We start from the raw sequence: 25,679 nt of genomic DNA, 5'->3' as shown, positions 1-25,679 counted from the left end.
GGAATTGTGACCTGATGGAACCTCAGCCTCAAGAACCTCATTATCCAAAAAGTCCTCTCAGATGTGCTAGTAGGCTACACAGAGAAGTTTGGCTCATCACATCTCAGAAAATTTTTATAATCTTATATTAAAAGATTATATCGTTATAGAAAGTTAACACACAAGCAATGTGATTGCAGGTCTGAATCCAGCTGTTTAACTTACTGACATACTTGTCAATGTCTTTTTACAAGGGTATGTAGTGAAAACACGAGGGGTAATGGCTTTAAATTGAAACAGAGCAGATTTAGATTAAATATTAGGAAGAAGTTCTTTACTATGAGGGTGGTGAGGCACTGGAGCAGGAAGCAGTGGATGCCCCCTCCCTGGCAGTGTCCAAGGCCAGGCTGGATGGGGCTTTGAGCAACCTGGTTTGGTGGGAGGTGTCCCTGCCCATGGCAGGGGAGCTGGAACTAGATGATCACAGATACAACCTTAGGCTGGCAAGGACCTTTAAAGGTCATTTACTCTATGATTTCAAAAGGTCCCTTCCAACCCAAACTGTTCTATGATTCTGTGAATGTAACTCTCAGTATCAAAAATGAAGTCACTCAATGTGACAGCAGGGTTTTGCCACCTCAACAAAAAAGTGAACTGACAAGGCATTTTAATAATGCTGACGGTTTTGTATAATTTTTCACGTTTCACAGTAACTTATTCAAGTCACGCTTAAAAAACTGAACAGCTTCTTCTGATATTTTCAACCACTTTCTCACTATATTTTAAATGAGTATGTGCCCAATGAAAGCACTTAACAAAACCTTCTCAGGCACCACTGTATTCCCATGGCTCTTACTCCTCATTAACATCTTTTTAACTCCTGTGCACAATTACATGAATATGGTGCTCTAAGATACGCATCGTATCTTAAATCTGTGAGACATAAAAAATGAGCTAGTACAGTTTTTCTAAAAAACATACCATACTTTAAAGCCTTAGCTCAGGAAAAGAGATTGCTTCCTGTCTAGCTTTGTAGCTTGCCAATACAGCTCAAAGTCATTTTAAGTAATAGTCTGGCCTTTCCGTGCTGCAGACAACAGGGTAATATCTTGGCATCGTCATTAAAAAATGTAACCTTGGACCAACTGATAGAAAGTTGTTTACTATCAGGCCTTTTCTTCTTACCTTCTTAAAGAATGCTGCAGGTGCCATTTCAGCTCCATTGAGAGTTCTTAAGAGAAACATTGGCCAAGAAGACGCATTCATCTGGAACCCTGAGTAACAAACAAACAAATAGACCTACTTTCAGTTTGTAAAATAAAATAGGAGAAGAGGGATATCAACTGTTTTATTAACACTTCACTCCCTGTATTTTGGACATGGTCAAAATAAAAGGGGCCAAGAAAGAACAAACAGGGTCACTGCCAGTGCAGAAAGCTGTGCGATGCATGTCTGTCCTGAGCGGCTTGCCTGCAGAATCGTTTAATGTAATTTGTTATATTACAGATAAACATCTAGGACTTAACAACATGCAAGTTCTAGTACAGAAGATCATAAGGTTGTCCCACAGAGTCCCTGGTCCAGTGGAACTTTCCCAGCACAAGCAGTGCTAGTTTATTTTTCAGGTCTGCTTTTTGCCCTCATTCTAAAACAACATCCTCTGCTCCAAATCCTCTCATTTATTGAGATATCTTTCTTATTTTTGAAAGTCTTGCAATTTTTTCATTAGACCACAGGCAAAAAAAAAAGAACAATCAGTTTCTTTTCCCTCCTCTGTGAAAATAAACAAACAAACAAATAAAAAAATAGCTGTAAAAATCAAAGAACACATAAGGAAGGAAGAAAAAATACAATTATTTCAATAAATGCACGTATCATGAGAAAACATACACTGAAAGACACTTGTACTTTAATATTCTTCATTAATAAGTGTATAAAAAGTACAAATGATAATCAAGTTTGTTAAGATGAAATACCTTATTCAAGCAGAACAGAAGTCTGGCTGAAAACATTCTCATTCCAGATAATCCTCCCTCAGAATCAACTACTTTCCAGATAAAAAAAAAAATAAATTTTGCTTTCTGTGCTTTCCAAATGGATATTTCAAAGTCATGAGTAAGATAACAGACATAGTGGACATTTTTTCTGCATCTTTGGCAGTTAGATGTCTGGCACAGTTCTACAGAGAAGCAGACATAATAAAGCAAATTGGAAGATTTTCCACAAAGCAAATAGTACCAGAATCTGCCAAGAACCAATGAGCTCCCTCATAACTGAGCCACAACAATTCTCTTACAAAGATCTAACTAGAAAGGTGGAACAGATCTATAATTCTTGAACAATTAAATCATTAAGTCATCTAAAATTGGATTATATGCTGTAACAGTTCTTAAATAGTAGCTTTAAGCTATCTACAGTTGAACAAACAGTTTTCAAGTCGGAACAACCTATGCAACAGCTGAACGAACACAAAGCTCATACAGGATAAACTGTGTCATAACTTGAGGACTGCTGAGCTGATTATCAGTCCTGGTGTGATCTCTAAGTCCTTGTACAACCAAAACATCTACAGGTTACTGAAAGGCAATATTTCTAACCAGCTAACCCAGAAAAGACATACACACAAGACAAAGGAATGACAACTGAACAACAGTTTCAATTCACTTTGACTGGCCTGTACGTTGCCCTGGTAAAAACAGATAAAATGTTATCCTCAACATAATTTGTTGAGAACATTAAGCTCTGAACAAATAAGCTCACCCATGAAAAACAAGGCTGGAACAGGAACTCTTTGCTACTTTAATCACTTTCTAAAAACCCTTATTTAACATGCATAATTAAACCTGTGTGAAAACAGGGAGGAGAGACTGTTTTATCTAGTTATTATGACAGAAGCAAAACACAAGCATCCAGAAGGTTCCCAACTACTCAGGAAAAAAAAATTAACAAAAATCAGTTGCTTAAATGTCTAACAGGAGGTAATTATACACCCTATTAGCTCCCAGCTTTGCCCAGGAACAGGATGCTGTAAAACTGCCAAAAGGGTTTTTTCAAAAATTTATCTAGGTATGCCAGAATGTTTGATTGCTGGAATTTAGCCTATCTCCAGAAAAAATCTAGGGCAGGAGGGACAAAATGATGGCACTCACATTCTTTTCTGAATAACCAGCAATTGTTCAGAGAGTAGGTAAACCTACCTGCCTGGGGGTAGGGAAACAGCTGCTTGTTAGGTGCTGCAGTACAAGCAGCCTGTCCAAATCAGAGTATGAAACAATATCCAAAGAGAAGGCATCAATCTTTCCACTGATCATCATGGAAAGTTTCTCTTCTTAACAGATCAACTGCCCTCATTCTACATAACCAGAGTTGGTTTATTCATCAGACTTCTTGAGAAGCACATTTTAAAAAGCACTGTGCTCCTGAAGCCATGTATTTAACACTGTACATATGTGGGGCCGAAGGAAGAGGTATACTTTTGTCTGTTAACAACCCTCTTTCATACTGGTATCACTGGTTTCATCTATAAGGTTATACCAAGAACTTCAGAGAGGTTAAACCGAATAACTTCTCAAGGAGGGGAAAAAAAAAAAAAAAGACTCATTTTACCCAAGTGTCAAGAATTTCCAGTGCTTTCATTCAAAACCTCTATACATCCAGAGGAAAGAAGGAAAAAAGCTCTTCTGGGCTCAGAAGGTATCTACTATCCTAAAAAATTTCTAGACTGGCAGCCTTGTTGCACTGCTTTTCTTATGTTTCCAAAGCAGCACAACACCACAAAAATCTTATAAACTATGGGAAGTGTCTTAATGGTTATGTCAACTGCTCCTGTGTCTGTTCTCTACAGGCAAATCAAGTTTCATACTGTAGTGAAACAATACTTTTCACTTCATCTTTCATTCAGAAAAACTTTGAGTTGTTAACAAATTGGGATGACGAGTTTTTTTGAGAGGCTCCTAAGAGAAAGCATACCTATCTTCATTAAACGTTTGATGAGAAATCCATAAGAGTTACTGAGGACACCAAACCAGAAGCAGGTTCATAACTTCTGATTACAGTTAATTTCTTATATTAAGAACATTATTTCTTGCATCTTCTAAAAACTACAGAAGTTAACAGGATAATAAGGGGAGGTGGTGCTGCTGTTGTGGGGGGCTTGGGGAAGAGCTAAGATAAATTTCGGTCATTATTTTCGCCCCTTTTTAAAAGCAGAACGATGTTCAGGCCCATGTGAAAAAAAGACACAGACACGTTTCTTTAAAGATTTCCACACCTAGAAGTTTAAGCTGTAACAAATCAGGTAGAAGAATGCAGACCTAAACATACAGGTTAATCACAGCACACTTTATTACTATAGTTAGTCAAAGTTCCCTCTGATTATTCATCATATAAGAAGGAATTCCTTTGGATAGTTCCCCATTTAACAAATAGGGAGATATCTCCTCAATAGGGAGATACATATTGTTATCCCCCATATTGTTTATGGAAGGCAAAAGAAATTCTGCATATTATTTCTAATCACAGGAAAGTTATCTCTTGTTCACGAGCATTCACCGTGCTCACAAACTAGTCGCCACAAACCGGTCAGACGTCCCTCAACACGTGTGGATGCGAGGAGATAGATGAGAATCTCACGTAATATATGCCTGCAGTTTCGTTAGAGCCCTGGGGTGCTTTTTTCCCTACCTCAGAGCAGATTGCTGCAATTAACCCGCCCTGTGCTGCCTTCCCCAGACCACAACCAATTTGCGCAGCGCCCCAGGAACCATTCGGGACTGAGCCTCTCATCACGGGTCGGCTGGCGGCGAGCGCCTTCTAGTGGGCTGCTCTGATTTACTGGAGAGGAATAAGGCACGTCAGCTCTCCCCAGTTCTCGGGAAGATCCGCTAAAGGAGCTCACACAGCATCAAGCAAGAAAATATATCCGTACACACTTGTAAGGCTGGGTGTGTATGAGGAAACATTTATAGAATGGGCACATGACAGTGTATCTCATCATTAAAAAACACGCCAGGCACTCCTAGGTAATGTTAAGGGACTGTTTCAAAAAAAACCCCAAGCAAACAAAAAAGCAGAACTCTAATTACTCTTCTAATTCTTACCCCAAAAGAATCCAAAAAAAAAAAAAAGTGCCACAATTCATAGTCATAGGCTGGACCTGATGATCTCAGAGGTCTTCTCCAGCCTCAACAATTCTGGGATTCTGTAGTTCACCTAGCCTAAATTAGTTTGCATATCTCTTTAAATAGCTCTTTGGTGAAATGTTAGTACCGCTGAATTTGTCAAGACAAAAAGGTAAAATCGACGTCATGAAAGCAATACTCCACACGCATTGGTCCAGCAGCTTTGTTTCTTACCCAGCGGAGGCTGAAGCATGCCTCCTTTCTTTTCGCAGGTCCCAATGGGCTGTATATCCGAGGAATCCACAAGCCTCCAGAAGTCATTTTTGTTGTCACTTCCATCCAGCCTCAACCTCAGCCTGGCACCAGTGATCCCAATGACTGTAGCTATACAAACTGAGGTAACGTTGCGAGGATCATGGGCTTCCAGTTTCATGCCAACTTTGAAATTGTTCGTAGGTGGAATTCGAGACTACAATAAAAGGTAAAAAGCTTTTTCTTATTGTCGTTAGTACGGCCCAGATTACCAGACAGTTCAATATACAGCTTTCATTCATCCAAACATATCATGTAAATGGTAAATATAAAGAAGTCTTTGAACTCAGCAGCAGGTCAGAAAGCGCAGCAAGATAACCTACATATAGCTACTATTGCAGATACTTGATGTTCCTACTGCATAAGCATAACTGATTTCTATAAAGATAAGCATGCTAAGAAGGTTAACAAGGAGATTCTAATGAAGGTATGAACATAAAGATGGGGGAGCAGTCATTAGGACTTGAAGTGAATGGAAAACAAGGACATTGGGAAACATGATATTCAAGTCGACAAAAAAAATAACAACTCACCAAAAAAAAAAACCACAAGAAAACAACCACCCACAAGTTTTGTTAGCTTTCAACTCAAAATAAGTGGTAATTCTCATTATAGTAATATCTTGAAATTTGAACAATATTTGGACCCTACTGCACTAAGCACTACAAAAGCTCAAGGCAAGGAAGTGTCTCTGCATCTGAAAATACAACTCACAGTACAACAAAAGAAGGGAAAAAGGAGTTGGTGTTCACTGCATTTTACAGAAAGAAAATGGACGGTCCTAAAGTCACATAAAGATTCTGTGCTAAGACAAAAATTGCAGCTTGTGTGTATTTGTTGAGAAGTTAATATATCCATATACATACAATGAAATGCCAATTTAATTAGCACAGGGAAAAGAAACGTGACAAACGCAACTTGGTCTCTGAGCAGAACTTTTTGTTGCAAGCTAAAGATGAGGAAAATAGAAGGAGAATACTTTTTACTCATGTATCAATACACTGCTGGCAGAGATTGGATCACGGTCTGATTATTTGCCTGCTGTAGTATTACAGGCAATAACACCACCTAATGATGTTCAAAACTTTATATATTAACACTAACTGGGATAGAATGCCTCTTACTATTCTCTTTAGATCAATTCCAGCCTAAATTTATTAATGGAAATTTTTAGCAACATTATAATTTTAATCTATTCTTTGTGCACCTCTCCAAGTAACAGTAAAATCTACGTGTTTACAGAGGGCAACTCGACTCATTCTCAGTCCTCTTTCAAGAAGTAAGTCCAGCACAAAAGTTTCTCTTAGGAGAGCATGATTATTCTCCTATCATCCTGGAAGCCCTTCTCTGCAACTCTTCGAATACAAACCTGCTCTTGAGCACAGGCACCACAAGCTGTATGCGGCTTTTCCCATGACATTTAAACCAAGTAGCTCTCCCACGCAGATTAACACCATCTGAATCCTAACACAGGAGAGGCAGGTAGAAGAAACCAAATCCATGGACACTCACGCTCACAAGATTATGTCCCTTCTCCTGCCCAAGTGAGCCGGTGTTGCGGGGATCCCACCAAAGGCAGAGCAGGACGCACTTCTCCGTCTGGGTACACAGGAGAAGGCTGAAGAAATCTGCTACCCCAGCAAGTCTAAGTGGTATTTTGACTTCATCACATTTAACTTTTTAAAATACATCCCATGCTATGGTGTGCAGGTGCACTGCTTACAGCACGCCCTAGGTCAACAGCAGGAGCCCTGGAAGAGTCCGAGCCTAAAAAAACTGAGGAGGAGAGCAACATTCATTGAACTCTTGAGTGCAGCATCTGCCAATGCTGCACTGAAGACAGCAGGCTGTCTGAAAGGGGAGCCTGAGCATGTTAAATTTAAAGGGCAATTCAATTTCAGGATATTGCTTGTCAAGCTGTTATTTTCTACAACCATGAAAGGCAACTGAAATTGAGAAACTGGGCAGTTTGTTTATTTGTTTGTAGAAAAGGTGAGCTTGTTTAAATACCAACAACTCATGGCATTCTACTAGAAGGCAACTCCTCCGTTCCGCTTCATCCTTATAGCAAAATAACAAAACCGCTCCGTAGCTTGTTTTAAGCTCTGTTCAAGACACAAGGGACTGAGCTCTTTTATTTAAAATTTTCAATTGCTTGAAAAAAGTTTCGGGGAGAAAGCGAGGTGGAATGCATTGAAATTTTGAGCAGTAATTAAAAACAACTTAGAGCAACAGATAAAATACCTTTTAAATTAAGATAAATACTTTAATCAATTTCCATTAGCTGTCTGTGTCTGTATCTTAATTTATGGCAGAGGCTTTAATTTATTGCTCCCCAGGTAATTTTTAATTACTACAAAATTTAAACTTTGTAGAATTCCCACAGGTCACAAATTCTGGATATAATTGTCAAATTAGGCTTCTCTGCTATCTGTTTTCTGGCAGGCCACAGCAGTGTATTTCTTTACATTATACAGAGTGATAATGACACATACAATTCATGTGTCACCCAGTAAAAGTCAATTCAGTCCTACACAAAGCTCAAGCACTTTAGTTTCCAAAATGTACAAACATTACGTAGTGAGAAGAGCTAGCTAGCTCTGCGCTAATTAACACTGCATATCACTTAGAACATTGGAAGTTCCACCTCAAGACGAGGAGAAACTTTACTGTGAGGGTGACAGAGCCCTGGCACAGGCTGCCCAGGGAGGTTGTGGAGTCTCCTTCTCTGGAGACATTCAAAACCCACCTGGACGCGTTCCTGTGTGACCTACTGTAGGTGATCCTGCTCTGGCAGGGGGGCTGGACTAGATGATCTTTTGAGGTCCCTTCCAACCTCGAACATTCTATGATTCTATGACTTTCTACTTAAAGGTCAACTTTCAGAAAAACTGAGAGTCTGCATATGTCAATTCTTTTGAGATCTGCTGTGCTCAGAAATTAGCGCTCTTCTTTCAAATCCACACACTCCTTAGGCAATCCAGGTCACTCAGACTTACCTATCTCAGTCAACATGTGTCACTTTAGCATCTTTATTTAAAGTGTTACTCAGTGGTTCAGTTTGGACCTCTTGAGCATTAGTAAGGAAAAGGAAGATGCAAAAAAGGCACAAGGAAAGGCTTCCGAGCAGATTCCTGCAGTTGCTACATTTCTTGGGAGCGTATACTCTGGTCAGAGTGGTCTGTGGTCCATATGGCAGCATGGCATTCACCTCACGATGAGCCAGGGATACGCTACTGCCCTCTGCCTCTATCCCAGCAGAGCTTGACGTCTCTGCCTTGAGCTAGTATCCACTATGAAACACACATACCGCAGAATTAATTTCTAAAGCTCCACTCAGAGCCTTGGACCCTGCTATTGTTAGGCATCTCTCGTGGTAAGCAGCACGTGAGGTGCTCTTTGTCCTCTATGCTCATCTGCAAAGAGCGAGCTGAGATTCAAGATCCAGTACACGGAAATGCTACCACCTGCATTCCTCTCTCCTTACTCTTCATTTCTACTTCACATTTCATTGAGTGAAAGTTCCTCTTCCCCTCAGACTATTCCATTCGTGTTGTTTTTTGTTTGGTCCTCACTGGAGGTCAGTATCATTTACAGTACCATCAGACCTACCAACAAACCCCTAGAAGATACCTTTCTGAACATGCCCAATCAACTGAATTAGACACACACCGCTCATCACACCTATTACAGTTCTAGGAACTTGAACTACCTAATTCAGCATCTGTCTTCCTAACACAGCAAAGGTATACAGACCAAAACTCATCCTATTTAACTTTATGCACCTAATATACTCCTCAGCTTGGGAAAATACCAGTCCCAGCTCCCTTTACAGAGAGAAAGATGCCCACAAAAGTCAACTCCAGAGGGCTGGATAAGTGGATGTCATTAGCTCACACAAGACAGTAGACTTAAACTGCAGCTGCAAATAATGTACTGAACCATTGGGGTAGGGGGAAGAATCAAACTCGTAGGGCATAAACACCCTTCATTATAAATCCAGCATTTGCCATATATTCCCCTTGATTTTTTTAACTTCAGTATGTGTTACTCCTTAGGAAAAAGCACTCTGTTCAGGAAGAGGCAAAATCAAACACATTTGAGAGATCCAGAAAAGAAGTGGCGAATAAACTGTACTGCACATACACACATAGATATTGTAGCTAGCCAGACTTGAGAGGGCTCTTTTAGAAGCGGGGCAGGAGAAAGACTCCTCTGATGAACAGCTAAAATTTAATTCTCACTAAAACCATGGTACCTCTAAGATTATTGAAAAAAGTAGAAAATAGTTTTGAACTCTGATAAGACTATCTGTTTTCATTAACCAGCCTTTTCTTAAAAGGAAAACAGAGTTGAAAGCAACAATTTTAATGAAACCCTCAAAGTCTAGCTTGAGGCAGAAACCAAGAACGAAAAACTTGAGTAGCTAGCGTCTGCCAAAACTGTAAGTTAGTGATAACTAGAGATCAAAAGAAGACAAATGGGAAGTTTGCAAGCATTCTAAACATAAAAGTTGCTCTATAATAGCCCTGTAACATACATACATACAGACACACACTTGCAAAATAGTATCTGGCATACCTGTCTGAAACAATGTAGAGGGGCAGCTACTGATTCAGTCTCTTTCAGATAATCATCCCAATTAAACTGTTCTGGAAGACATAAGATAAAAAAAAGACCATACAGACAGTTTTTAAAGGGAACTTAAATGGGGGGTTGGGGAAAGAAAAGGACAGAAAAATCCAGCTACTTTTTAGTAGTGCTTTTTTTGAAGAGCAAGATTACTCTCAAATGGAATTCCACCTCTGCAAAACACGCAACCCTTGAAGGAGGTTTCAGAGTACCATTAATTCATAGGGGCAATCACCCAGTAGGCAAAATCAACGTAAACCTTCCTCAAAGTATTTTTTTTTTGTGGTCCACATACAAAGATACAAGTTAAGATATGTAGATTCAGTTCTCTGCATAACGACCTCCCAAGCATCCTTGTACAAATCATGACAGTCTTCCTGTACCTTAGTTCCCCTTACAGCAGGACTGACACAATAACCTCATTAGGAGTACTGAAATTATGTATGTTGAAAAACACAGATATGTAGATGCTGTTGAAATATATGTTGAGAATACTACCCCCAGTCCACTAGAAAGCAAACAGATTAGTACAGCCTTCCAACTGCATCTTTGCTTCTTCTTATCTTAAGCCTAATAAAGGTTTCTCTTTGTAGGTAAGTATTATGGCAATGTCAGCAACAGAATCATTGTATTTTTTCCACTGGCATTCTGCCTTTGATTTAACGAGCATTATCAGTTTTGTATAAATGGAAGAATACAAACACCAAAGATACAAGCAAGCATTTCTTAAATTAACATAAAGCACAAGAGCAAAACTACAATGGCACAGCTTATGTTTTTGTTCCTAAACTAACTAAGTGAGCTCTTTGCTTATTTTTCTTTTTTGGCCAGCTGGTATCTTTCCGATGTTCCTGAAGAGTACAACATCCATGAACCCCCAAGTGATGCAGTGATGCCACCCAGCGGCTCAGCCATGGCCATTCACATGGCATATAGCAAAATCCTTCATCATGATGGAGAGACCACACTGGCTTTATCAATAAACCTTTGAAAAACGCTACTGGACACAAGTTAAACACCTCCCTGCATTTTTCAGGAGAGCGGAGAAGCAAAGAAACATGGCAACATTTTCCAGTACTCACACGCTGCTTCTCTGAAGCACGTATGGTGGCTCAAATCCAGAGTCTGCCTGCATTAGCATGTTTTCATTTAGTTGAAAATAAATGGTGCTTCAAGCAGCAGAGAACTACCCCTGCTGAGATCCTCTTTTTTCACCATAACAATATCAAAAGTGTCTTTGACCTTGGCACTGCAGAGGCCCAACTGGTTGTCCAATATATAACAAGTCAGAAAAATCTCAAAAGATTTTAATTTGGTGGTCTGGACTGTATGTAGGCTGGTAACAAAGATGTTTTCATACAACATCTTGGAAGTCCTATTTTGGAATGAAAATTATTCACACATTTATAAACTTGCATTGATTTTGTATTACAAAAGGTAAGGTGCATGAACTTATGTTTATATTAGATATTTTTGTATCAGGAAACAGTTCTTCAGGGCTTTCTCTAGAAAGCAGCCTCCAGATCTGTTGCTCTTTGCACTAACAGGCCAAGGAGGCTGCCAAAAAGAAATACAATGAACTGTTACCAAGGTTTCATCTTATAAAAATTCTTGAGTCTAATAAAATTGTCACTCCAGGTTGACTTCCTTTTTTTTTTTTAAAAAAGTTGTTTTTCAATCAGCACTTACCTTAGTAAACTTTAAAATACCCAATTCAATAACATTAAATCTAGCAAAAAGAAAATTTCAGCTTCATCCCAGCTGTCTCAGGACTAACATGATGCAAAAGCCATAATCCTGAATCGGAGCTTTGCAGTACCAGACCATATAAATATAGATACTTGAGACACAGCACCTTTCCCCAGAGAAATTCTTATTCACCTACTTTGAAAAAATTATCTCTGTATTCAAGTATCTCCCAAATAACCTCAATTATTATAAAAAGACTGTAAATTTGGTGGGATGAACCAAAAGTACAGCGGGAAATCAAGAGTTGTTTTGTTGTTTTGGGTTTTTTTTTCAGGGAACATTTACTAGAAGGACACATAAGGTAACAAAAGCAATCAGCTGAAGATAAAGCCAAGAGGAAAGCAACCTTGCCTGGCTCTTTGCTTTAAATCCTGACTATCAAAGCAGATAACCTGAAGTTAAAATTAGAACCTCTCCACCTGTGAAGATATTCTGTATTAAAATTAAAGCCAAGCTCTCAGGGATGGTGATAATTATCATTTAATTACTGCAGTCATGGAAATAGAAGATGGATGTATGTTTGCTACATGTAAGATGCTTGTATAGGAAGATACACTGAAAAAATATCTATGCAAATAGCTTCTCTGTATTCTCAGTGTGCACACATAAAAAGCAGTTGTTTTATATATATTTCTAATTCTAAAGCCCCTGAAAACATGAAACTTCTGAGAAACAGAAACCCTTAAAAAAATTATCTTGCACTAAATGATTTAACATGCGTCCCTCTTCCTACTCAAACCTACAGGGTGAATTAAACAGCTTAAGAAAAAGCCATTATGCAACAAGCACAACTTTATAACCTCCCACCAAAATGAAAACTAGAGAGAGAAAGAAATTTTTATTCTCAGGAATGAGCCAGCATATACTGGAAAAAGGAAAAAAACCCACACACTAAGGTAACTAAGACCTTTGATCAAAAAAACAGTTTGTAAGCAACACATGGGTGAGACTCTAAAATGGTGAACCAAGAAAATCAGGATGGGCAAACTGCCTGACTAATTAAAAATGGAGGAAATAGGTTTACATCATAGTTGCTTGAACATTAACACTCTCTGCCGTGCCGTATCAATACCCTATCACTTCTTGTCAAACCTGCCAATCACAAATTAACTCAAGCTAAAAGGGACTCCAGGAGGTCTCTAGTTCAGCCTCCTGCTCCTCTATGGCTCCATCACCCTCAATGTGCAGGATTTTTTCCTTCCATCAAGTAGGCATCTCTCATGCTCCAGACAGTATTTGTTGCTTCTCATCCTTCCACTGCATCTCTGAGAGAAGTCTGGCTCTGACCCTTCTACAGCTGCCTATCAGGTAAAGAGAAGAAAGAAAGATAATCTCTCATATATGTTCCCTTCTTTCAGCTGAAGAAATAATTTGTCTGGTTTCAGTACCAGTTTTCTGCTTACATCTTGCATTCCGGCTCCTTCGGGGGTTTTGTTAGTGGACTGCCAGCCAGCTTGCCCCAGCATAGCAGTGTCCTCCTTGTACTGGGGCGCTCAAAACTGAACCCGGTACTCGCATCCAAATCTCACCAACATCAAAAAGAAGCAAATCCCTTCTCTCAGCCTGCTGCCTGTAGTTGTGCTGACAGGACTCGGTATGCAGTTGAGGTCTTTCACCACAAGAGCACACTGCTGGCCCACACTCAGCTCCCTGCCTGTCAGGGATCCAGCGCCTTTCCCACAAAACTGGTTCTCGCCTGGGCTGCTGCAAGGCAGACTGGACTCTCCAGTTAGCTTTGAATCTTATGGGGTTCCCGCCAGCCCATCCTTCTAGCATGAGGAGGTCCATCTGAAGAGCAGCCCTGTGTCTTCCAGCCTCCCAGCTCCTCCTCCCAGTTAGAGGTTGCCCACAAACTAGCTGATGGTGTGTTCTCTCCAATCATCCCCATGTATCAGTAAGCCATAAAACATCATCAGCCCTAGTTTTGACCTCTGAGAAATGCCACTAGCTACCAGCTGCCAGGTGGACCATGTACTGTCTCACAGTCCAGTCAATATTCCATCCACCTATCCAAACCACAGCTCACCAGTTTAGCTGAAAGGATGCTACAGAAACCATACAGAAATGAATCCTTGCTAAAGTTGAGACTAATAACATCCACTGCTCTCCCCTTGTTTACAGAATCACTCATCACAAAAGGCAATCAGTCATGCACAGTTCACACTTGCTAACTCCCTCTCACCTGTTCCTAACCTCATCTTTGTCCTTTATTTGCTTGGAAGGGGCTTCCAGGAGGATTTTCTCCCATAGTCTTCCTAAAGACTAAGGTCAGGCAGGCCACCCTGTAATTCCCCAGATGCTCCCTTCTTTTCCTTTGTGCCACTGGACATACTCTTTGCCCCTTTTCCAGTCATCATGAAACTTCCTCAATCACTATGACCTCTCCAAAATGAGAAAGAAGCCTCACGGTGACATCAGTCAACTACCTCAGCATTCCTGGAGGCATCCCATCTGCTTCCATGAACATGTGAATGCCCAGTTCGCAGAAGTACTCCCTGTCTTCTACTGTATATAACGCTTAAGTTTAGTTTAAGTCAGAGTTCTACAAAAGTTAAATTGAAGATTTAAACTGCGAGTTAAGTATCACTCATAAATAGATAGACAGGGTGACCCACTTGCTGGATGAAGGTAAGGCCGTGGATGTCATTTATCTTGACTTCAGTAAGGCATTCGACACAGTTGCCCACAGCATCCTCTAGAGACATTAACTGCTCTTGGCTTGGACGGACATACGCTTCACTGGGTGAAAAACTGGTTGGATGGCTAAGTCCCAAGAGTTGTGGTCAATGGAGTTAAATCCAGTTGGCGACCAGTTACGAGTGGTGTCCTCCAGGACTCAGTACTGGGGCCACTCCTGTTTAACATCTTTAATAGTGATATAGACCAGGGGATGGAGTGCACCCTCAGTAAGTTTGCAGATGACACCAAGCTGGGTGGAAGTGTCGGTCTGCTTGAGGGCAGAGAGGCTCTCCAGAGGGATCCGCATAGGCTGGATCACTGGGCCAAGGCCAACATCATGAAATTCAATAAGGTCAAATGCCGGGTCCTGCGCTTCAGCCACAACAATCCCCAGCAGTGCTACAGGCTTGGGGAGGAGTGGCTGGAGAGCTGCCAGGCAGAGAGGGACCTGGGGGTGTTGATGGACAGCCGGCTGAACATGAGCCAGCAGTGTGCCCAGGTGGCCAAGAAGGCCAATGGCATTCTGGCCTAGATCAGGAATGGTGTTGTCAGCAGGAGCAAGGAGGTGATCGTGCCCCTCTAGTCAGCTTTGATGAGGCCCCACCTTAAGCACTGCATCCAGTTTTGGGCCCCTCACTACAGGAGAGACATCGAGGTGCTGGAGAGGGTACAGAGAGGGGCTGCCAAGCTGGTAAAGGGCTTAGAACACAAGTCCTGTGAGGAAAGGCTGAGGGATCTGGGGCTGTTTAGTCTGAAGAAGAGGAGATTGAGGGGAGACCTCATCACTCTCTGCAATTACCTGAAGGGAGGTTGTCGAGAGGTGGGAGTTGGTCTATTCTCCCTAGTGGAGAGTGACAGGACGAGGGGAAATGGATCCAAATTGCGCTAGGGGAGGTTCAGGTTAGGTATTACGAAGAATTTCTTTACTGAAAGAGTTGTCAGCCATTGGAACAGGCTGCCCAGGGAGGTGGTTGAGTCACCGTCCCTGGAGGTGTTTAAGAGAAAATTAGATGTTGCATTGGGGGACATAGTTTAATAGGTTGATAGGGCTGGGACAAAGGCTGGACTCCATGATCTTCAAGGTCTCTTCTAGATGAAACTTTTCTATGATTCTGTGATTCATTCTATGAATTTAAGACCCTGAGTTTATTTAAGTTAAATATAGTATCACCACAGCATCAACACTCTTCAAGCACACAGAGCACTTCATGTCTTCTCATCTTATCCCTAGGATCCCTTGTCAAAAGCCTCAGGTGCATGTCAAGAGATGTATTTTTTCTGGTTTTCATTCCACAACCTCTTTGTCAAAAATGAGGTTTACTCTTAATTTTGGTTTACATACTCTTTGCAAACACAGTAGCTTAAGGGTATGGTATTTCATGCCCTGCTTTATACCTTGTACCTCCACCTGTGCGTCACGATCATATGATCAGAATTTTTCTCTTGCTCTGGTCTTTCTCTAGCTACTTTAGTCTATATTTTCACCTGTCCTTCTCACATCTCTATATCTATCCTCCTCTTCGACTTTTCCTGTCACACCTCCCCCTGAAAACTGGAGATTTCCTGGATGCTAGCCCAAAGCATTGTAAGGCATCTTTCTTTATCCAGTACTCTTTCTTCTTCCTTGACACCAACAAGCAACAACACAAGATAAAAATTATCATCTCCTCTATAGAAAATTAGAGATCTTGTGTGATCTTAAGTAAGGCATGCCTCTGTAAGTGTTTACCAGAGCTGAGTCTAGATTTCTGGAGTAAATTCAGTGCTCAGACATTAGATTAACAACATAGTCCCAAGTGGAAGAACACAGATGACAGAATCAAGCTTGCCTGCTTAGCACTGCTTCTCCACAAAGCTTTTTCAACACCTTTGCTCTCTACTGCAGAAGGAGGCAGGGACATTTTCCAATGACTCATGAAATATGGTTATCTTACCCACATATGAAAAGCACTTGCTGCTTGAGGGCCGGGGTGGGGAGAGGCACGTCTTACAGGCTCCATCTGTCATGTCAGACAACATTATTTTAAAACACAGACCTTCTATCTCAGTTAGGTTTGACTGGAGCTCCTCTGACACCACAAAAGAGGAAAATCAAGACACAAATACACTTCCTTTCCTATCTCCAAGTACCAGGGAAGAATAACAAAGGTGACTACTAGGATTCCAAGAAATGGAAGAATTAAGTCTTGCAAACGTAACAGCAGAAAGCTGGTGGTAACAGGGTATCCTATCTTATATGCAAAGTCATCACCTCAACTACCCAGCTACCAAGTTAATATCTCAGCACATTTGTTCAGTGACTACACTACTTGTAAAGAACTCTGTTGGTACCCAAGAAAAACTCTAATCCAGACTATTAGGATTCAGAGGTCACAGAAATATAAGCAGAGTGAGAGTTTAAGTAACCCAGTGACATTTTATCAAGAATTAACTAACAGCTCCTGAAGAGATTTTCTATTTCAGTCAACATACTCATGACTTTTTTACTGTCCCAAATTCAAGCAACCAACAGGAACATACGAAAGGTGTTACATAAGCATGTATATAAAGATGCTGCTGCCCTCTCACTGCAGCCCACAAAAGCTAAATTGCCATCAATCCCATGTATGTACTGCCCTATGACTCTTGTTGAGGATAGTAGAGGCTGTCTAAGTTTGGTAAGAAGATGAATAATTTCTGGCAAGTATGTAGTTTCCTCAGTTTACTTGAAAAACATAACCGATTCGCAAACAGAACCTGTTTAAAGTAAAATTAGAATGCCAGGTAATTCAATATAGCTAACATTCCTAAAAACTTAGACCATTAAACTGAAAATCCTTTCTTTGACACCAGCAAACACATTCAGAAAAGAGAAGATAACTGTGGTAAACAAAAAAAGCATGAAACTGGAAAAAGCATAATGAGAAGAACAGAGAGATCAGTAGCAATCTAAGAAAAATAATGTTTACACAGCATCTTTCATTATGTATACAAAGAGTACTTGTCTTGACTAGTAAAACTATCAGGCTCAAGTCAAGTAGTTTCAACCATCATCTTCTATACTAAAACATACTTTCCTAACAGAGTCAGAGAAAGGCAATGGTATGTTTCTAACTACCCACCAGTAATAGCCAAACGGATTACAAGAAAAGAAAAAAAAAAAAGCCTCAGGACATAGTGCAATCCAAAGACATTCTTCTAGAGTACCTTAACTAATAACCTGGCAGCTGCAATACCTACCACTTTTTAAAGACGGGTTGTTTGCCTGCTGATTCTTCCCATCTTTCTCTTTTTTAATATTCTTTGAATCTAAAAGACAAGATTCCGTTACATAATAAATGTAATATTCCCATCATAACGATGCCCAACATAACAAAAAATGCTTTCAAACAATACAGAAAGTCTTGTTCAAATATTGGTTTTCTTTTATACATTTCAGTGCCTAATCAAAAAGGTATTTGTACTATAAATTTAATCACTGCACTATATTTCTTTCAAAAAGCATTGAGAATATAGAGCATGAAAAAAACAGAACTTTTGATGACTTTATATCACATTATCAGAATAAATCACATTATCAGAATAAATTCAGTTGCAGAAACTGTAACATAGTTCCACAAAGAGCAACTCTGTCTTAATTTTTAACAGCTTCACTTAAGCTACACACAATTTGAGATCCTTAAGATCACTGGATATCTTTTTAAATCTTGTCTAAACCACTATGAACTAGAAACAAGGAAAAAAAAAAAACCAAACCCAACCCAAAAGCATATTTCCGAGTCATAGATTCCATTCTATATTTAAATTCTTGAATAGTCAAATGCATGTATGTCAGTTATTTAAAAAGAAATCACTCAGAAGAATCTACCTTCCATATCACTCATCCCTACACACTTACAGAAAGGAGTCTCTCATATTTCATTTTTGCTGGATTTCAGTGTGTATGAGAGACACAGGGGGACTGGGAGGCTGGAACAGAGAAGACTGAGGGAGCCAGTTCCACTCGTTCCTTTTAACCTTTGAAGTATGTTGGTTTGGTGACCTGCTTTTGACATTCATGGACTCAAGCTCAATTCAAACATGACACCAGGTCTGGACTCAAAATGCAAGCATATATTCAGATTTAAAAAGGTTATCACGTTCTGTATGGCAGAATAACTTTCTCAGTTTGCAAATGTCTCAGCATCAGGAATGAGGCCGGTCCCCAGGAAGTCGTGTGCCTCAGCTCAGGCCTTGGGTCATCCCAGTTAGCCTGAACTGTCACACGTGAAGGGATCGCTCTCTTGCACCAAAAGACAGTGTTGGTAGCTGATTCCTGTATTCACTCACACTTAAATCATTAGCTGTTCTTTGGATTGCACTTGAAATAAAAACATTCCTAACGTAGAATAAGAAGCATGTGGTGATCAGAAACACTTGAGATAAAATTACTTGTTCTGCAGAAAGATCACACCCTAACAGTTTTTCCCTGATGTGTTTTCTGTAAAGTAAGGCTTTTCTTGAAACAGGGAGTATTGATGAGCAACTTGTGATGTTCATTATTTTCATCCCATTTCTTTTCATAGAATCATAGAATAGTTTCAGCTGGAAGAGACCTTGAAGATCATGGAGTCCAGCCTTTGTCCCAGCTCTATCAACCTACTAAACTATGTCCCCAGTGCAACATCCACTTGTCTCTTGAATACCTCCAGGGACAGTGACTCAGCCACCTCCCTGGGCAGCCTGTTCCAATGGCTGACAACTCTTTCAGTAAAGAAATTCTTCCTAATATCTAACCCAAACCTCCCCTGGCACAATTTGGATCCACTGCCCCTCGTCCTATCACTCTCCACTAGGGAGAACAGATCAATCCGCACCTCTCTACAACCTCCCTTCAGGTAGTTGTAGAGAGCGATGAGATGTCCCCTCAATCTCCTCCAGGCTAAACAGCTCCAGATCCTTCAGCCTTTCCTCATGTTCTAAGCCCTCTACCAGCTTGGTAGCCTGCCTCTATAACCTTATTATTTATTGAGGAATTGCCACATACAGCAAGAACTGAATCATGAAAATCTTCTGTCATCAACCCCCAAATCGTTCCCCACTGGTCACTGAGGGCGGGATAAGCCATCCACCTGGCTCTGTGCTGAGTAGGATGTGGCACTCCTTTAGCCAGGGCACAGCACTGGCCAGGGTTCCCTCAGAGGTGTCTGGGCAGGGCCTCACCAGGCATGGCCACCCCGTCACCCTGGGCCAGGAGATACTAGCGGGGAGGCACCAAGGGATGCCCCAGCACGGGGCACTCTCTATGGGGACAGGTCAAGGCTTGGACAGGACATGAATCCATGCTGTAGTGGGCCCAGAGAAGGGTAAGAGAGCTGTTGAGAGGTCTGGAGAACAAGTCTTATGAGGAGAGACTGAGGAAACGGGAGTTGGTTAGCCTGGAGTAAAGGAGGCTGAAGGGAGACCTTCTCACTCTCTACAACCACCTGAAATAAGGCTGCAGTGAAGTGGGGGGTCAGTCTCTTGTCAAAATTTACAATCGATAAGACAAGAGGAAAAAGTCTCAAGTTTTGCCAGGGAAGGTTTAGGTTGGATGTTAGGAGAAACTTCTACACTGGAAGGGTTATCAAAGACAGCAAAGGCTGCCCAGGGAAGCGGCTGAATCACCATCCCTGGATGTGTTTAAAAGCCATCTAGGTACTCAGGGACACGATTTAGCAGTGGGTCTGACAGAGCTGGACTGGATGATTTTAAAGGTCTTTTCCAACGACAACAATTTTATGATTCCATCAGTGGGCCCAGCTTGGTGGGGACCATGGCCGGGTGGGGCAGGGCTGGGGGCAGCTGGAGACCAGCCCTGTTCCGGCATTGCTGGGGCAGGAGTGATGGTCCCAGAAGCTGACATGGAGTCCAGGGCCCAGGACAGGGTGGGGAGAGACCCCATGTGAGGTTGGTCATGGCCATTAAAGCTGATTAGCGTACTCAGGGCCAAGACACCTTCAAAGAATAACCCAGACGCCGGTCCTAGAAAATATACCTACAGCTACATATCTGCTCAAAATACGCCGCAAAAATATCACCTGTCTCCCCTAAAGCAGATATGAGGAGTATCACAGACCCTTTTAAAAGGAACAAAAATGCTATGTTTACTCCTTGACTTAGTCTTCCTTCTTGACTTACCTGCTCTTCCTTCTGGAAAAAAGTTTGCTTTGAAACATTTTCTACTTGACAGGTTCCCAGAGAAAAATCCTTATGGAGGTCAACTTCAGACAGACCTGCTGAAACACTCCTGGGTGATGCCCACAGAGCTCTATAATCCCAGTACCTCCTCAGGACTTTAACCCACACAAGTGGACATCCTACATCCTGACAACAACCACCAGGGGGAATCTCAGAAGGGATAGAGTTAAAACTAGTTCAGCAACAATGACAAGACACAAGGTTAACATTCGGCTTCTCACTCCTACAGATCAAAATATATTCCATCCAGCATCTTTGGGATTGAACTAGAGCCAGCTAGTTTTCTACTAGGTGGTGGCAATCACCCGCAGATCCTTTGGCCACGTTCTACAAGCTCAGTTAGTCAGGCTTTCCCAAAAACAGGCAGGAGACTGTTGCAGGCATGAGGCTGACAGTTTACAGAATAGATAACTTCCCAATCCACTTACTTCCAAAGAGGAAACCCAATGGAGTTCCACATAAGAGACTTATTGAAGATGAAAACTAATAACTGCTTCCTGTGAACACCCAAAGCTTGAAAGGACAGAGTCATGAAAGAGTATCTACCCAACAGTGCCAGATTTCAAACAAGATGACAGCCTTTCATGATGAGAGACATGAAGAACAGGTGAAAGAATGTGAAAAACCGCAGCCTGGACACCAGATGAGTTCTCACTGACAACCAGCACCCAGATTATTTATTTCCTGTACCAGTTAGGTTTAGGGCCTATCTCACAAATATCACAGCAAATAAGAACCTTGAAATGCAACACCCTTGGCAACACATTTTTTCTTATCATCAGCCATTAGAAAACTACGAGAAGAAGCAGAGATGATGACATTAAGAAGAAATAGATTTCTCAACAGCAGTATAAACATGTATTTAATTTGAGGTGGAGGCATCTTCATTCATAATAAACCCAAAGCACCATCACTATCACTTGCTTTTGATGGCCAGAAATTTACTCTTTAAAACTCCCAAGTAAACTTCCCCCAGTACACACAGAAGCCTCCAAATACAAGTCTCAATAAAAACCAAGATTTTTTTCAAGGGCTCTCCTCGCTTTTATGCATGCTAAGCTTCAATGTTAGGAAGGCCACTACAAAGCTAGCATGTTTCGTCTAAGCAGATGAAAAGCTACTATTTTTAATCTGTTTCACGTCAGACACAGGGTATCTACTACCACCTCAGAACACTTTCCCCCAGCCTACACTTCACAGTTTCTATGATGCTTTAGTCTGGTGTGCCTCTTCCAACGTCAGTAGGTAGAGTAAATAAGAATTTATGGTTTATTTTCAAAAGCAACATTGAAGAAAATACAATGTTATTAAAATTCAATTTTATAAATACAAAATACATGCACTTTTTTTGCCTTTTTTTTAAAATGCATGCCAATCTACAACTGAAATGTTTCTATCCTAAATTCTAGTAAATTTAGTTTCGAAAGATCACTGAAAAGAAAATTGAGACACGGAAAACTACTATATCAAATCATGGAGCTGAGGAAGATGACTCCCTAAACATATGACCCTCAGCTTGGTCAAACTTTGAGGTCAAATCTCAAAAATAAGATTATAACAGAGGTGAATACTTCTGCAGGTACAAAGAGTGTTTTCTCCTTCACCTAACCATGTTAAATGACTAATTCCTTGGAACCTGAAAAGTGGACTAGAAAACCGGAACTGTATTCATATATTAGAGACAGAAGAGACTTAATCAGTTCCAGAGTCTGGAAGCTCATGGTGACAAAAAACACCCAACAGGTCAGTTTAATTCATTATCTATCTTTTTCTATTCATAAGCTCTCTTTTTAAAGTTTTATTCTACTTTCCAATGTAAAAAACAGTACGTTTTAGATCATTTTGTCAAAATACACAAAAAACCATGAAATACTGCTACTGTGGACTTAATTACATGCTACTCATCTGTCTTAAGAAAAAGCAAGAAAGAATGGGATACCATCTTCAAAGATAGTTTTAAAAAAATAGAAACATATGTAAGTATATAGAGTTTATATATTTAACACATAAATAAATACACATTTAACCTATAATGCATACAGGATAAGTATTTATTTTCAAAACCTAATGAAATATTGTTTTCTTCTAAGTAGTAAGATTAAAATACAACATATACTAAAACTACAGAAGCAGCATATTCTACTGTTCACCAACTAACTTCTACAGTGCACTTCATGAACTAAAACTGTAGATACAAAACAAGGTTAGAATAGGATAATTAGTCATAGTGCTTTCTGCTTACTGATTCCAAATCCCATGTGTTTACATTACTACCACCCTATCTGTAACCACACAATTCTTATGCTGATAACATTACTCAACGGAAGACAGTCAAGAGCAACCACATCTACCATGCAAGAATTTACAGACAAAGAAGAAAAGAGACAAAGCTATCATGACTGGCTTGTGAATGCCAAAAAAAAAAAAAGTACAATCAGAAAAGGCACCTTTAGGATACAAGGTCTGGTAAAGATAATCCTGGTGACCAATGTATAGTGCCTCTTATAAACACCCATGCTTCTTGTCCAAGATGCTTCTTTAAAACTCCACACTTCCTTCTAGGAAGAGCTACCCTTTCAACAAACAAAATGATTGCTTTATCTGCGTGCTGGCAAGCATCACATCTTTTGACAGTAATAGCTTTTAGGACAGAATAGTGTGCCACACAAGGAGGCATATATGTGTTACCCTCCAAGACTTGCTATTTGCCTTCTGTCCACCGCGGGGAAAAAGCAGTTCGCGGTCATGCTTTTGAGATTCCTGCACTTATTTCTTAGCCACCTTAAAATCTTCAACTCTGACGGGTGTTCAGAACACATCAGGAGACTACTTTTCTCAAAGAAATATCCCTTGCCTCTTCCTGATGGACATGAAATAGCTTTGGGTGACCGAAACATTTGCTCTTCCCATGCCATCTAGTTACTCACCTTCGGATGAAGTTTACTAAGCCAAGCCCAAGACTTGGCATTGCTGAGGAAGGGGCCTTCTTTCACTTCCTACCACAGTGAATTCTGAGCACCTTTCAGCCACCCTTCACCAAGCCTCAGTGCACACAGTCAAGGATATCAACACAGAGTGAATATGACATTCCTCCTTTCCCTTCTTTCTATGCTTCCCTAGTGGGACTCTTATCTGTCCAGAACAGGCTGTCTCCTTTAGTACATTTAGACAACAGTCATGCAGAAAAACCTGCAAGAGAAGGGGACAGACTTCCTCCATAAAGTCTTGGTGCAACAATTAAGTGGACGACTCCTGCCACTACTGAACATTTATTACAGTAAAAGACAATTATTTACCAAGGGAGCACGCAACCACATAAAGCAGCCTGGACTGAAGGTGGAAAGCTCAAAAAAAGTACAAAAGCGTTAGCAGCGTTTTATGAGGGAGAACTACTAATCTGAAAGCTTTGAAAAGCAGCAGCAACCTGGTTTCAGACAGTAGGGCTTTCTCTCCTCACATTGTCTTTGTTCCACCAACTGAAACACCCTTGTTTCTTCTTAAGTCATTCTTTATTTTAGCACTTGATTCATAATTAACTTTTGCAGATGTGACACAGCAGAAATCTCCTTCGTAGTACACTGTGCATTTGTGGACTAATTTCTTTACATTTTTTTATTCTACCTTCAAGAGACAGCTGCTAACGCCATTTGCTGCGATAAAATTTCATCCCTTGTACTACTCAGTTATCGTCCTGCTAAATTGTATGCGGTTTCAGAACAAAGTACTACAGTTCATTTAATATTGCACCTAGACACATTCTTCGATTTTTAAAGTAGTATAATGGCTTCAAGGCTGTCACAGGACTAAATTGCTTTAGCTGAACTTCTAGAATGCCAGGGTAAGCCAAATTTAGCATGCTTACTCTAAAAGAACGTAAAGACTGAACTTACCAGTATTCAGTACATATCATAAACTATCTTCTTGAACAGTACAGTAATTGCCAAGTAATATCCCACCACCTTCAAAAAGAGAATTCAACAGCTTCTCTATTTTCTTTCCTCTTGGATAAAAGCTACCAGTCCTTACCTTTGGCTGCTGTTCTCCCCATGGTAACACTTCTGTGATCTCCTCTCTCACAATAAAAACGCTGAAGTTGAAAGACCAGTTAATTCTTCCTTTCAGCACAACAGTTTCCTGTGGAGGAGTAATACAACAAGTTAGGGAGGAGGCTGTTGTTGGGGTTTGGGTTTTCTCTTTTCGGACAGCAGGATTTTTTTTTTTGTATTGGTGTCTAATTATCTTGCTGGTTTTAAGTTGCAAACATTTAACAAACTGTGTAGAAGAACAGCATGTAAACAACGGATATATCAAAGCAGGAAAGGTACAGAACCCAAAATTTCATCTCATTGTTTTAGACAGTTCATCGTATAATGATTTGCATTTTGTGTAGATGTCTAATACAAAAAAAGTACAAAACATGCTTTATTCCTTTTTCCCCAATAAACATTACTGAAAAACAAAAGAAAAACTTTCATACCTAATACATTCATTCTGCCTCACTTGCACAAAGTTAAACAATCATCAGTTTAAAGACCTTTGAGTAAAATAAACTATCTTGCATGACTACAGTGGAAAGGGGAACAAAATACTGATGTAAGAAATCCACACAAAGGCCCAAGTGCCCACTACGACTTGTAATAGAGCACACAGAACCTCTTAGGGAAACGCTAACTGCAGATAAAAGCAATGAGCCACATTCTCATAGGGTTTAGAAACCAGAAGGGCTAGATTCTTTAAACTATTGTAAAACAACAAAACCAAACTTTATTTTGTCTGTATCTTGCTGCAATTTTGTACTCTAGCACCTAGTCTTTTGAACGGTGAGTGTGTTTGATTCAAGTCAAACTTGTTTGAAGCTTTTTAGTCTCAAAGCAATAAAGCCAGCAAATTTATTATCCTTCTCCATTAACTGTTCAAGTAATACTGGACAAAAATACATTCAAATTTCTGAATTACCTTCCTCGATCATTTCCTTCCAAGGAAATCCTACAAGGTTATAGCTGACATCAG

At 40.4% G+C, this 25,679-nt stretch overlaps 1 protein-coding gene across 1 annotated transcript in view; it reads right to left on the bottom strand.

Annotated features, from left to right (window-relative positions):
- LOC104271474 (sex comb on midleg-like protein 2) overlaps nt 1-24,717 on the bottom strand; it is a 59,107-nt gene extending 34,390 nt beyond the window's left edge. The window contains 5 exon segments of the mRNA XM_009866155.1: nt 1,165-1,253; nt 5,334-5,568; nt 9,993-10,063; nt 17,691-17,759; nt 24,696-24,717. Of these exon segments, the coding sequence (XP_009864457.1) occupies nt 1,165-1,253; nt 5,334-5,568; nt 9,993-10,063; nt 17,691-17,759; nt 24,696-24,717 (486 nt within the window).
- Between the last annotated feature and the right edge of the window lie 962 nt (nt 24,718-25,679).

This window comes from Apaloderma vittatum, unplaced genomic scaffold, assembly GCF_000703405.1.
Source record: "Apaloderma vittatum isolate BGI_N311 unplaced genomic scaffold, ASM70340v1 scaffold3913, whole genome shotgun sequence".
Taxonomy (NCBI): domain Eukaryota; kingdom Metazoa; phylum Chordata; class Aves; order Trogoniformes; family Trogonidae; genus Apaloderma; species Apaloderma vittatum.
The sequence above is the reverse complement of the archived record's forward strand: the minus strand, read 5'-3'. Positions and strand labels throughout refer to the sequence as shown.